The sequence below is a fragment of the Dermacentor andersoni genome, chromosome 8 (assembly GCF_023375885.2).
Source record: "Dermacentor andersoni chromosome 8, qqDerAnde1_hic_scaffold, whole genome shotgun sequence".
Taxonomy (NCBI): Eukaryota; Metazoa; Arthropoda; class Arachnida; order Ixodida; family Ixodidae; genus Dermacentor; species Dermacentor andersoni.
Genome location: NC_092821.1, coordinates 97,923,221 through 97,937,806, shown reverse-complemented (window position 1 = coordinate 97,937,806; position 14,586 = coordinate 97,923,221). Strand labels below are relative to the sequence as shown.

The window sequence follows — 14,586 nt, the reverse complement described above, 5'->3', positions numbered from 1 at the left end:
TAACAAGTTCACATAAGATATAAAATGAGATATCAAACTTGTCCGCTTTTATTTGTTTAATGGATGCCGTTTACAGAATTACGATATCTATATTTGATGCAGAGTTATGGATTTGTAAACTTCGTTCTTCTATTTTTTCAAACTTCCGAATTTTCGAAAATTGTTTTAACAAAATTCAGGACCTAAATCGAAATTTCGCTTCGAACAGTCACTAGAATTCGACCTTTTCTCTCCAATGAAGCATACTTCATTAAAATTGGTCCAGGGTTTATCTCAGAAAAATGCTTTTGCATTTTACATGTATTTGAATAGGCCGAGTCGGTGTTGGGTCCGAGCTAAAGCTTCCTCTTAAACATGAGCATTGTGATTTTTAGAGATGGTTTACTAATGTACGCTAGCAAAGTTCTTCGCACACAATTGGTCAAGATGACCCAATAATCTCAATTAAATCATTTATTCGTAACAGCAATCCCACCGTAGGAATAATAACGTTCCTCGCGTACGCTTCGTAATCGTGGTTTATATTTCATATCGGGCGACTTTGGAGCGATGTTGAGTGGCTGCTGCATTTCACCTTCATCAGCGCGGATTCCAAGACGTGCTTATTTATATATACCATGGGATTTTCACATTCGTGAGAAATCTACGAAAGACACCGGGCCGAAAGTGCCGCATGTATACATTCAGAATATATTGGTCTACTTCACCACGCTATCACACCGACAGCCTGTACAAGACGTGAGCTCTAATGCTCTGCCTAGCGTCAGAACTTTAAAATGAGTTGTTGCTTCGTATTAAACAAGGTCTTAATTTTTTGTCAGCCGTACGGTGATATGCATGCCGTTCGAAAACAGTGATTTTTCTGCTTCAGTATGAGGGCTCGCATTCTCTGAAAAGATCGAGAGACTAATTATAATAGCTTCTTTTTATACCTTCGGGGTACTAAATGTTTCTCATAGGTTGTCTTTTTTCTGCTATTAAATCTCCGTGTAACATTGCAATTATTTAATTTTGGTAAAGAGGCTCATCTTTCTTGTGCCAGTTTGCTTCATCAAACATTTTGTTGCCACTTGCGGTTATACAGGTTGCATGTATTATACACCTTACCAGAGACTGACTATGCGTTAAGTCATAAACTGTATCTTTTACTTCATTTATATGGAAATAATAAAACAACTTAGAACTTTAAGGGTGTTCCTAATTATGTGTTAAATAAACATCAGCGTTTTGTAGAGCCAGACATGTCGCATACTTGTATGAATAAATTTGAATCACAAACTCAAAGTGCGTGCAGAAAGTATCTGTTATCTGCGGGCATGGTGAAAAAAGGGATGCGCTCGTTTCCCAATCGCTGACGGACGCGGCACGTCGGGCATCTCGTCGAACAGGATAACTGACGATAACCTGCAATTTCTTGCTTCGGCATACAGAGCATCAATACAAGACGTTTAAGCCCCTGCAGCCACCACAAGAAGGTCGTTAACGCTACAAAGACTTGTTCTTTGTAGAGAAAATGCGCAAAAGAAATGTGTTCGGATAAATATAAAACTGTGCTTTAGGAATTAAATTTTCCACGGTGGCAACAACAGGAACAGCTTGACGTGTGTATTATACATTCTCAGGATCAATATTTAGTCCCCGAAAAAGGAGTTATACGTGTTGATTACTCACCGTCCTCTGTGCTTGGGAACGTTTCTTCTGCTGGAAAGATCAAGCCAAGTTAGCTAATATCTTAAGAGAAATTGAGAAACAACGACGGAAATATTGCAAGTAGGACAGAACGGGAATTGTAGCTGAGTAGGGTATAACGAAAGTTCACCAAGAGACATGCCCTGAAAATGCGGCTAAAGCCGCTGGTTTCCGAACTGTTTGTGCTAAGCAGCATACTCCTAAAAAATTAAAGATGCACTGCCGATTAGCATGCACTAATAGAAAAGGAAGCGTGGTTGAAGCAGAACGTCTACGTAGGACATATAAAACATCTAGAAATATTCGGTTACATGCTATTTTACCAGGGAAGTATAGAAGGGAGGGAAAGGCCCTAGGTGGAGAAGGGTAGATTTCGAAATACCCATGTTTTTCGCTACTATATTCCAAGTTATGGCTGTAAATTTTGTAATTTTATTACACCAACTAGGTCTCCGCAGTCTTTGACTGCGCTCCCTCTCCCTTGACACCCGTTCTGAAACTTTATTAGACCACCGGTCATCTCTCTTACGCATTACATGGCCTGCCCAGCTCTTGTTTCCCCTGTTAATGTGAACTAGAATATCGGCTTACCCGGTTTGCTCTCTTATCCCCACCAATGTCTTCCTGTCCCTTAACGTTATTCCTTGCATTTTTCACTCCATCGGTCCTTTCGCGGCCCCAACTGTTCTGTCGGCGATCGCGTGCCTGATAAACAGACTGCATTCTATACGCTTGTATAAGCGAGTGCTTAAAAAGCCGTGCTCAGTGCGATATTCTGCTCATTTCGGATGTGACTATGCGCCCGTAAGTGCCGAGCAAGAAACGCCGTTTTCATGTGGAACCTTGCCTTATCGGTTCCTGGCCGACACGTAACACTTGGCAACGAGGGTGGGACGGAAGAGATGCTGAAACAGCCCGTTGCTACTCTCAAGAAAACAACTGTCCCAGTAATTAGCCTCAGCTTAAGTTTCTGTATTGGATGAGTTGAGACACCGATTGCTGCTTTGTGCGCATAGCTGGCAAAGAGATGGCAATACACATTTGCTGGACAGCTTGGCCGAATGGAGCCGCTGGATAATATCACAAGCGATTGAGCAGCCTATCATGAGATATTCACATCGTTTCTCATGGTGAATCGCGTTCCTGGCAGCGAAAACCTTCACACATGGATGAGCATTTTCGGCCCACAAACCTATGGGCTTCTGAAGTCATTGACGGCGCCTGCCTTACTGTCGGTAAATGGTTGCGACGAGATGAACAGCCCACTCAGCTGCAAAGCCATGCGGACCAAGTCCTACCGGAGGGCGCAGCACAAAGGCAAGATACCGAGGCACAGTCTGAGTAGATGGTGAAACTTCATGATGTCCCAGAACGGCGAATTTGAAACCTATTTAGATGAAGTGTTCCGGGATGGGCTTCGTCTGCGGGTTCCTCCGGGAGGACGTGCATGCAGTGCTCTTTACCGAAGAGGAGAAACCGAAGACGTTGCCGAAAGCAGTCGACGGCACCTTGTCCTTGAAAGCAGCCCGGGAAGAACGCAGCCGAGACTCGAGCCAGGGGGGGGAGGGGGAGCACGCAGCTGCACCTAGTGCATACGGGGGACAAAGAAGTGCCCACTAATTTGTTCAAGATAAGAGCCATGGCCGGTAAGCTGCCACCGACTTGTTCCATCTGGGGGACCCTTAACCACAATCATTGAGTATGCCCGCATATCAAGGAGACTTGTAATACGTGTCCAAGGAAGAGGCATTTGGTAGCGATGAGAGCACATTTGCGGACAAGCAAACAAAAACAAAAATTCAACACGCAGTTTGAAAACGATAGAGGTTGCGAAGCAGGAGCCGACTACTGACGTTACAGATTGAGTGGCTTTGGCAAGTCGCAACGGTATTTTGGCGGAATTATAAACGGTGCTCAGCTAGAAATCGTACTGGACACGGGAACTGCTGTGTCAATTATACTTTACAAGCAGTTCTTCCAGCAGCTTCCATCGGCCAGCTGTATGACAACGATTGTCGCACTGCACATCTACATTGGAGCACTCGTCTGACCACATTGCGTCACAGTCGTCAAGGTTCAGCATAGTGGGAAGACGGCCGAATTGCCGCTCTATCTCGTCCACCAACAGGACCTCCACTGCGGGGACGAGAGTGGCTGCAGACAATATGTCTGAATTCATAGTAAGGTTCGTTCCAGAGCCACACGACACACGGACAAATGGAAGGTATAAAACGACGACACGGCACTGACTGCCAACTGATATTTTATTTATGTCCAACACACACACACACACACATATATATATATACATATATGTATGTATATATATATATATATATATATATATATATATATATATATATATATATATATGCCAGTTCACGACCATGACATGCACGAGACAGAGATACATCGAGACCACTGTGACCAAATGACGCATAATCAAAATTGACATACGTAGCACAGTTCCTTGTCATGAAGAGCGATAGATGGTTCGCTGATACATGCCTTGTCCATAATGTTTATATTGTAACCCTAAGCGACTTCCTTTGTCAATTGGTTTGCCTATTTATAAATCTCACTGTTTTTTTTTTAAGCAGGGGTGACGACCAGACGACTTGCAATGCTCCGGGAGATGAAGTATCGCAACCCCTTGAAGAGATAGTTCATGCTCCCTAAGTCGAACATTCACACAACGCGTCGTTTGTCTCACGTACTCTCTACCACAAGGTAACGTAATTACATATGCAACCTGCATAACAAAAGTGATGTACCAGTTCACATGTTTGACAGTAAACTTTCCCGTTATTTGCTTATCCTTCAGCAAATTATCGACTAACCAGCGTATGCGACGTATCTTATGTTTCGCGGAAAAACGAATATCGCTGATGTACCTTGAAGCAACGTTCTTAAGCCCATGCGCCAACTTGTGTACATACGGTACTACTGTGTTTTTCCTTTTTTCTTCTAGTTTGGTTTTACTACCTTGGTCATTTATTCTCTTGACGCCACGAGCCACACTTTCACTAACAGATGAAATTATCACTTCGGAGTAACCAGCCTACAGTAAACGAATTACCTGATCAGAAAAGGCAGCCTTCTACATATAAGAAGATGACTTCTTTAATAACAAGCCTGAACAACCTTGAAGCTTGTTATCAAAGGTTAATTGCCAAGTCCGGGAGTTAAAGTGTAATTTCTGGCTTTGGCAATGGTAGTGTATACACAATAGTGCAGAAATTGGCGATCAGACCGTCAAAAAACGCGGCAACTTTTCCAGCAATTCAGCGCCAGATGCCAAAATCGGGCCGTTAAAGTTACTGTACTGCAAGCCCATTTCTTGATACCAATCTATTATCCATTGGCGAAATTCAGTAGTGAAATGTGAATGCTTAACAAACCACAACATCAAGCAAAAAGCGAACGTTCATACAAGCAAACTGAAAGGTTATAATCAAGCAAGAAAGTTTTTTGTTCTAGGGGGCGGGGGGTGGGGGGGGGGCAAGCTTGCACATTTGAAAAGAATACCTTAACTTTAGAGGTCAGTGTTTCTCCTGAAGTACCATTGCGAAACGAAACACACGCGCAAGTTGTAGCAACTTACTTGGTAGTGGCGTGGTCGGTGATGCTGCAAAAGCAAAGAGCACATTGTTAAGCGATTCTGCGATGTAGGGAAGCCGGCGCCCAACGCATAAGATTACTGGCGAATAACTGCCGCTTGAGCACCAGCGTTAACGCGAACGTGCTGCATGCCATCGTCCGAGTACCAGCTCGTCATCGACAGCCGAAAGACAAATGAGTAACATGTACCGTTACTGAACCACAAAAGCGATCAAAAGCAAGGAGGGAACCTTGTTTATGTGGCATAGGCTCAAATCATTTATCGAAAGGAAATAGCTTTCCATTTAAGTGCAACGGTTTTGTGTCGCCTGATGTATTTAGACGCTGTGCTGGGTGGTGGTGGTTGGACTATGGAGACGAGGATGGCGGGTGGTTTAGAAATCGAGAGGTTGTCACTACGACACGAAAAATGAGGGAAGTAAAGTATGAAGGCGAGACCATGACTCCGACTGTTTGGCACGAGTGATGACGTCATCAAGCGGAGGAAGAGGACTGAATGCGAAAGTTTAGCTAGCCACAATATCGGCGATCAGCAGACATGTTTTTGTATTGTGATTAGCATTGTTATGATACTTCCCGCAATTTCCGGTTAGTTTCTGTGTTCTAACCATTTGCGCTCCATCTTGGGTCATTGGGTAGTGTATAGCCTAATGGGTACATCAGCGTGCCGCTGTGTTAAGAGAACCGTGTTCGAATCCAGCCATCCGACCAACTCGGGTCAATGATTATTAACCGCGGGTCAGTGCCGCTCTCTCATAATCCTCAACATCTTTGACGCCAACTTAAACCACTGGTTATGTTTCAATGGGTATACGCCGCCCTTTAAGGAATCTATCTGACGTGTAGCATCGTCGTCACCACCGCGAGTCCTCATCCGCCATAATCATCGGCGCCGCACATCTGCGTGTGACTCGAGCCACGTCAGCAAGGCGCTGTTGTTCGAAGTCAGGCTGGCCGCAGCAGCTGCCGCTTCGACCATTGCTTCGCGTTCTTCCCGCATAGACAACATTACCTTGGCTTCGTCCAGCTACGGGAAATTTGCATATTTGTAAAGTTTGGCTCAAGTTACATGAGGCACCCATGTATAGCGCCACGCGTTGCGGCTCTGCCATTCGGTGCGATGAACTGTGTGATTCCTCAATATATCTTGAAATCAAAACACCTGCAGAGCGGCGCTAAAATATCGCATTGAGTGCCATCGCAATCGCTGCTGATGTTTGTTTTGTCTTCGCGAAATGTCGTGCCGTGCGGTGCAGTCTGAGTGGCGGCATCGCCCGTTTTAACATCGCGTGGTCAAGCGAAGTTACGTGCCAGGGTCGGAGAAGTTGCAAGCAGTCTTTCTTGTGCGTGTGACCTTGACTCTCTCGCTCGAAGCGCGGTTCCCTCGACAGAAAGGGCGTGCGGACTTCTCTTTGAAACGTCAACCGTCTTTGCGCCACCCAGACGCTTCACTTTCCACTAGCATCGTAGGCACAAAGTGGTTTGCGCGCCATGCTCGTTTGCGTACAATGCCCGAACCTGGGTGGAGGACTCTTTAAATAATAGTCCATTTTTATGCTTATCACCTGCGGAAAGCGTAGTCGTAAAAAAAGATGCTCTGACTTACGGGTGCTCAGGAGTGGCGCTGCATGAAAGAAAACACAGTGAAGGTTTTACAAGGAGTTGAATATTTTGGCCAAGTCCTGGCATTCTGTCATGTTACAGCACTGTGAATTCACCTAATGGCTTACTGTGGCGCGGCCCGCTTTTCAGACTGGCACAGAGCAAGGCACACAAATAAACAAACAACAGCCGTTTGTTCATCTGTGTGCCTTACTCCGTCCCTGTCCTGGAAACGCACTCCGTCCCTGTCCTGGAAACGCACTCCGTCACAGCATTCAATTTCAACTAGCCCAAGTAGCTGCGCTCTTAAATCACATAATGCTCGGTTTTCGTCGTCTTTCACGATAGAATCGTCTGTCGAAACTTAGTGCCTTCTTTCTGGATGGCTTTGAGTGGTAAAAGTTGAGCCGGTAACTAAATCATTGAGCAGCAAAAGCAATCTGACCGATTGAATGGCCGCGTTCCTTATGTATGCTTCGTAATCGTGGCTCAAATTTCATATCGAACGACTTCGTTGCGAAGATGGATTTCTGCTACATTTAGCTTCACTGCCGCGGATTGGAAGTCATACTTGCTTATATGTCTTATATTATTTTACATTTGGGAAAAACACGCGAAAGAAATTGCGCACGAAGTTCCGCGTACATACAATCAGAATATAGTGGTCTACACTTTCATACCAACAGCCTATGCAAGGCGTCACCTCTAATGATTGCCCTAGGGCCAGAACATTAAAATGAGAAGATACTTCGTATAAAATATATACGATACGATACGATATATATTGCGATGAGGTTTATTGTCGTTCACAACGTTGTGGAACGCCAGGTAAATCAAGGCACTGCAAGGGCTGTCCGTAGCACGGGGCTCGCTCGCGATCACGGCACGGCCCTTCATCTTCCTCTTCAGACGGCATATACACAGGGGCGCGTCGGCTTCATTACAATGCCCCGGGAGCGAAGCGCAGCCAGCCTGGCGACTCTGGGTGCGGAAATGATGAGCGGGTCGTAATACTGTTTCAGGCGGTTGATATATACTGTCTCTCGCCCACGACGACGCAGGTTTGGTTTCACTGTGAGCGGCGCGACGATGTAGTTGACCGGTGAAGTGGCCTCGATGATACGGTACGGACCCTGATAACGCGCCAGGAGTTTTGAAGAAAGGCCAGGAATGTAGGCTGGTATCCAAAGCCACGCAAGCAAACCAGGAGGAGCAAAGTTGTGCGGTGATTGATAAGCACGGTCATGTCTTTTGACGTTCTTGAGTCTCTCTAGTCAGGGCACATGCCAGCTGATGGCAATCTTCAGCATATTTGGCGGCTTCGGAAAGCGGGGTATACTCTGTAGCGTCAGGTTGGTACGGTAGTATGGTGTCCAAAGGGCACGAAGGCTTACGGCCATACACAAGCAAGAAAGGGGAAAAGCCGGTGGTCGCTTCCGTGGCTATGTTGTACGCGAACGTAACAAAGGGGAGTACGGTGTCCCAGTTGGAGTGGCCGGATGAAACATACATCTGCAGCATGTCGCCAAGTGTGCGATTTAAGCGCTCGGACAGGTCGTTGGTTTAGGGATGGTACGCGGTCGATTTCCGATGAATTATCCTGCACTCAGCGAGGAGGGCTTGGATGCCCTCCGACAGGAAGATACGGCCCCTATCACTCATTCATTCTCGAGGAGCACCGTGACGAAGAACAAAATTGCGAAGGATGAAAAAACCAACGTCACGGGCGGTCGCTGCTGGCAGAGCTGCAGTCTCAGCGTAGCGAGTAAGGTGATCTACGCCGACAATAATCCACCGATTTCCACGCCCGCTGCATGGAAACGGGCCGTGGAGGTCGATGCCGACGCGGTCGAACGGACGAGACGGGCATGGTAGCGGCTGCAATGGTCCTGTGAAACGCTGGGTAGGTGTCTTGCCTTGTTGGCATGTAGTGCTCGACTGAATGTACTTTTGCACAAAGTTGTACATGCCTCTGCAATAATAGCGCTGACGCAACCTTGTGTAAGTTTTGAGGACGCCGGCATGAGCGCTTAGGGGATCAGCGTGAAAAGATGCGCAGACGTCAGAGCGCATATGACGAGGTCTAGCGAGGAGCCATTTGCGTCCGTCGGGCATGTAGTTGCGGCGATATAGAATGTTGTCGCGCGCGGAAAAGTGGGTTGCTTGGCGACGCAGTGCACGTGTCGAAGGGACATCAGATGGAGCAGCAAGGTAGTCAAGTAACATTGCAAGGGTTGGGTCCTTGCTCTGCATTGTGAGCATGTCAGGGATGGTGAACGGTGACAGGATGGACAAGGAAGCGGACAAAGACGCCAGATCAGGCGTCAGAATGAGAGAGCGGATCAGCGCCGGAGTGCTTGCGACCAGAGTGGTACATGACGCGGATGTCGTACTCTTGCAAGCGAAGCGCCCAATGTAGGGTGAGTGGCAAAGTTGGTATGCGGCAGCGGCACACTCATAGGAATGGGTGGGTGGTTGTAGGAGCTGCAGGAAGCGCTTCCGATACCCGATATCGTATGGCTTGCTGCAGCGTTGGAGGCAAAGCTGCCGTAGGTGCGTCACTGTTAGGCAGCAGCGAGAGCTGCCTGGCCACCTCTTCGCGACTAAAATCTTTAATATGCTGCGAGAGGGTCGAGTTGGGTATTTCGGTAAAAACCGCGATGCTCGAGACGGAATCGGCGTGCTGAATGTTCTGGCGGGCGATGGAACGTTGGCGGCGCAGCTTGTCAAAGCTCTGGCAGAGGTTAATGAGGACGGATGCCCTAGCTCGGCAGCAACATCTGGAATGCGCTGTTTTCGATGCCCTTGAGGATATGTTTAATCTTGTCATCCTCTGACATGATTTGATTTAACCGCTTGCACAAATCGAGAACATCTACGATATAACTGGGGAATGTCTCTGCAGGTTGCTGTGCGCGTTGGCGTAAACGCTGTTCAGCGCGTAGCGTAAGCTACGCGCTGAACTGCAATTGAAAAGAATGCCATTAGTTTAGAGGTAAGGTTTTCTCCTCAAGTACCATTGCCAAACGAAACACAAGCGCAAGGTGTACCGACTTACTTGGCAGTGGCTTGGTAGGTCGTGCTGCAAAAAGCAAAGAGCACATTGTTAAACGATTGTGCGATGTAGGTAAGGCGGCGCCCAACGCATAACTGGCGAATAACTGCCGCTTGAGTGCCAGCGTTAACGTGAACGTACTGTATACCATCGCCTGAGTACATCAGACGATGGTATACGCCTATCATCGACCGCCGAAAAACAAATGAGCCACATGTACCGTTACTAAACCACAAAAGCGATCAAAAGCAAGCAGAGAACCTTGTTTATGTCGCACAAGCTCGAATCATTTATCGAAGGTAAGCAGCCTTTCTACAACGAGCAACTTTTTTGTGTCGTCTGACGGATTTAGACGCTGTGGTAGATGGTGGTGGTTGGTCTATGGAGACGCGGATGGTGGGCGGTTTAGAAACCGAGAGGTTGTGACTCCAATAGGGAAAATGAAGGACGTAACATCGAGAGGTGAGGCCATGACGCCGACTGTTTGGCTCGAGCGATGACGTCATCAGGCTAAGGCAGAGGACTGAATGCGAAAGTTTAGCTAATCACAATATCTATAATACTTTTTTATAGTGATTAGCATTGTTATCATACTTCGCGCAATTTCCGGTTAGTTTCTGTGTTCTAACCATTTGCCCTCCAACTTGGGTCATTGGGGAGTCTATGGCCTAATGGGTACATCATCATGCCGCTGTGCTAAGAGAACCGTGTTCGAATCCAGCCGTCGGACCAACTAAGGTCAATGATTAAGAACACTGGGTAAGTGCCGCTCTTTCATAATCATCAACATCGTTCACGCTGACTTAGACCACTGGTAATGTATCAGCGGGTATGCGCCGCCCTTTAAGGAATCTCTTTGATGCGTAGCGTCGTCGACAACACCGCGAGTCCCCATTCGGCGTAATCATCAGCGCCGCACATCTGCGTGTGACTCGAGCCACCGCAGAAATGCGCTGTTGCTCGAAGTCAGGCTGGCCGCAGCAGCTGCCGCCTCGACCATCGCTTCGCGTTCTCTTCCTGCACCATTACCTTGGCTTTGTCCAGCTGCGTGAAATTTGTATATTTGTGAAGCTTGGCTAGCGTTACGTGGGACACCCATGTGTAGCGTCGCGCGTCTATCTGCCATTTGGTGCAGTGATCTGTGTGATGACTCAATATATCGTGAAACCAAAACACCTGTTGTGCCGCGCTCAAATATCGCGTTTGGTGGCATCGCAATCGATTGTGATTTTTCCTTCGTCTTCTCTTCATGTCGGGTTGCACGGTGCAGTCTGAGTGGCAGCATTGCCCGTTTCACATTGCATGGTTAAGCGAAGTCATGTGCCATGGTCGGAGAAGTTGCAAGCAGTCCTGCTTGTGCGTGTGACCTTGACTCTCTTCGCTCGAAGCGCGGTTCCCTCGACAGGAAGGACGTGCGGACTTCTCTTTGAAACTTGAACCGTCTTCGCGCCACCCAGCCGCCTCACTTTTCACAAGCGTCATAGGCGCCACGTGATTTGCGCGCCATGCTCATTGGCGTGCAAAGCCCGATCCTGGGTGAAGAGCTCTTTAAATATAAGTGCATTTGAAAACTTGTCACCTGCGCGACGTGTAGTCCGTAAAAGAAATTCTCTGACTTACGCTTTCGGTTTCGCAGACGTGTCGCTGCATGAAAGAAAACAAAGTGAAGGTTTTAGAAGGAGTTGAATATTTCGGCCAAGTCCTGGCATTCTCTCATGTTACGGCACTGTGGATTCACCTAATGACTTATTGTGGCGCGGCCCGCATTTTGAGACCGCCACAGAGCAAGGTACACAAATAAACAAACAGCAGTTGTTTGTGTTTCTGTTTGCTTTACTCTGTCGCTATCCTGGAAACGCACTCCGTGACAGCATTCAACTCCAACTCGCCCAAGAAGCTGCATTCTTAAGTGATATAATGCTTGCTTTTCGTCGTCTTTTACAATACAACCGTCTGTCGAAACTTAGTATGTCCTGCCTGGAAAGCTTTGAGTAGTAAACGTTGAGTCAATAACTAAATCATTGAGTAGTAGAAGCAATCTTACCGTTTGAATGGTGGCGTTCCTCGTGTATGCTTCGTAATCATGGTTTAAATTTCATATCTGGCGACTTCGTAGCGAAGATGGGTTTCTGCTACTTTCAGCTTCACTAGCGCGGATTCGAAGGGATACTTCTCTATATATCTTATTACATTTTCAGATTTGTGAAAAATACGCGACAGACATTGCGCAGAAAGGGCCGCGTACATAGAATCAGAATGAACTGGTCTACACTTTCATACCCACAGCCTATGCACGCCGTGACCTCTCATGCTTTCTCTAGCGTGAGAACATTAAAATGAGTAGCTGCTTCGTATAAAACAAGCTTTTAATTTTTCGTCAGCCGTAGAGACATATACCGTGGATAACGTTAGAAGAGATCGATTTTACTACTGGAGTATGAAAACTCGCACTTTCACAAATTATGGGCATACCAGTTAACATAACTTCTTTATGTACATTGAGTGTAATTAATTTAGCTATAAGCTGTTCTTTGTACTACTAAAAATAATGCGATGTAACGTTGAAATTATTACATTTTATAAAGGGGCTAATTTTTTTGTGCCAGTTTGCTTCATGAAACATTTCGCTCCCACTTACGGTAAAAAAATTAAATTATGGGGTTTTACGTGCCAAAACCACTTTCTGATTATGAGGCACGCCGTAGTGGGGGACTCCGGAAATTTCGACCACCTGGGGTTCTTTAACGTGCACCTAAATACACGGGTGTTTTCGCATTTCGCCCCCATCGAAATGCGGCCGCCGTGGCCGGGATTCGATCCCGCGACCTCGTGCTCAGCAGCCTAACACCATAGCCACTGAGCAACCACGGCGGGTCCACTTACGGTAATGTAAGGTAAATGTATTAGACACCTTGCCACTGCCTCGCTATGAGTTTTATCATAAAGTGTGTCTTTTACTTCATCTATATATAAATAATAAAACTTTGCTTATAATGGACCCAACATATTGCCATGGCCTGCGGATTTAAACGGTTATATGATTTCTTATTCTGTACTACCTTTGCTCGTCTTTAGTACAAAAATAGTAATATTTTATGCGTTATGCTATTCAGTCAAGAATAATGATGGACTGTCAATACATGGATCAGAGTTGAACAATTTTGCGACGAGGTGCTGGAGACTTCATTGAAACACAGTCAATGAGTAATAGGGTAATGCTTGGCGGATTTTTTAAAGAGTACTCGTAATTACGAGGTAAATAAATATCAGCGTCCTGTAGAGCCAGGCATGTGGCATTTCTTTATGAATAAGATTGAAACGGAGAATCAAGTTGCGTGCACAAATTGATTATTGTCTCGAGGCATTATGTAAAAAGAGAAGTGATATTTTTCCTATCGCTGACGGACGCTGCACGTCGGTCATCTCGACGAGCAAGGTTAACTGCGCCTTAGGTAAAATGGTCGTACGCACATAGCAGTACTCGGCAAATCCAAGTGAAATGGATGGACATGGACTATGGAGAATGTTCAATTTAAGCGAAGTCCAAATACTTTTGTTTGTTCTTTACCACCACTGAGTGTAACTGGCACGAAAACATCGCGTACGCAAATGCATACATCGCTACACGAACATCACACCCTCTGGTAAGTTGACTCCTGTGGTGCCGATAACAAAACATAACATTCTGCTAGGACATCAAAGCCCTCAAACCAACTCGTATATATATCGCTCCGTTAAATGTAGAAGTGCCGTCGATATTAGGAATTTCCTTCATTGACGAAAGGAAATAACTATAATAATATAACAGACGTTTCAACTTACGCCTTGGTTGCCTGACATGTGGCGGCTCTGCAATAATGAACACAATGTTTTTGACTATGTAACGAACAGAAAAGTGAATCTCACAAGGTCAAAAAATAAAAAATCTCCGTTCAGCAAGTTCAAAGCTGGAACAACATTGTCAATTGTCACGGGGAAGTTATTTTTGCAGGAACTGCCTCGAAAGGCAAAATGCAGCCACGGGCCGTATAACGTAAAACTATTCCAATCTGTTTTTATTCCAATATGCTGACGTCAAATTTTGTGACCACCGACGCAAGCATCGGGCGGTAACCCGCATTGTTGTTTGAAAAGCCCAGTGAAACTCCCTCCTTGTTTTTAGGAGGGAATTGTTTTTTTTTTTTTGCTCTGAAATCGAATAGTATTTCTTACATTGGGCACATTTTCTTAAGGAATTGGATTCGATGGGGCCGAGCCAATGCACTGACAACAGATGACCGGCTGAAGTGGATGGTGCCGGCGTCTGTGGTTGATCCACTTCGCCTGCTTGAAGTGGACAGTCCAAAATCGCGGCGCCATGCAATGGAACGTTAAACATACCGCGACAGCGGATTCTGAGCAAAAAATACTTGGCAAAGTGATGTCGTATAGGTGCCAAAAGGGCTCAATAACGTTATAGTGCCACGGGAAATTGTTTAATTTACGCAAATAAATCCATCCCCCGCGGCCGCTCCCAGTAGTTGGTTCTAGAGCATTCGGTCGGCAGCCATTTTCTATTCCTTTCGGAACGGGGCAGCCTGCGGCTATTCGGAATAAAATCCAGCTTTGTTCGGCGTATT

General features: G+C 46.2%; 1 protein-coding gene across 1 annotated transcript in view; it reads right to left on the bottom strand.

Annotated features, from left to right (window-relative positions):
* Positions 1-14,586, bottom strand: part of LOC129384190 (uncharacterized) — a 123,013-nt gene that overhangs the window by 82,206 nt on the left and 26,221 nt on the right. Inside the window, exons 9-14 of the mRNA XM_072284104.1 lie at positions 13,790-13,816; positions 11,588-11,611; positions 9,971-9,994; positions 6,917-6,934; positions 5,294-5,317; positions 1,672-1,701 (exon numbers count right to left, since the gene is read on the bottom strand). Of these exons, the coding sequence (XP_072140205.1) occupies positions 1,672-1,701; positions 5,294-5,317; positions 6,917-6,934; positions 9,971-9,994; positions 11,588-11,611; positions 13,790-13,816 (147 nt within the window). The remainder of the gene's footprint in view (positions 1-1,671; positions 1,702-5,293; positions 5,318-6,916; positions 6,935-9,970; positions 9,995-11,587; positions 11,612-13,789; positions 13,817-14,586) is intronic.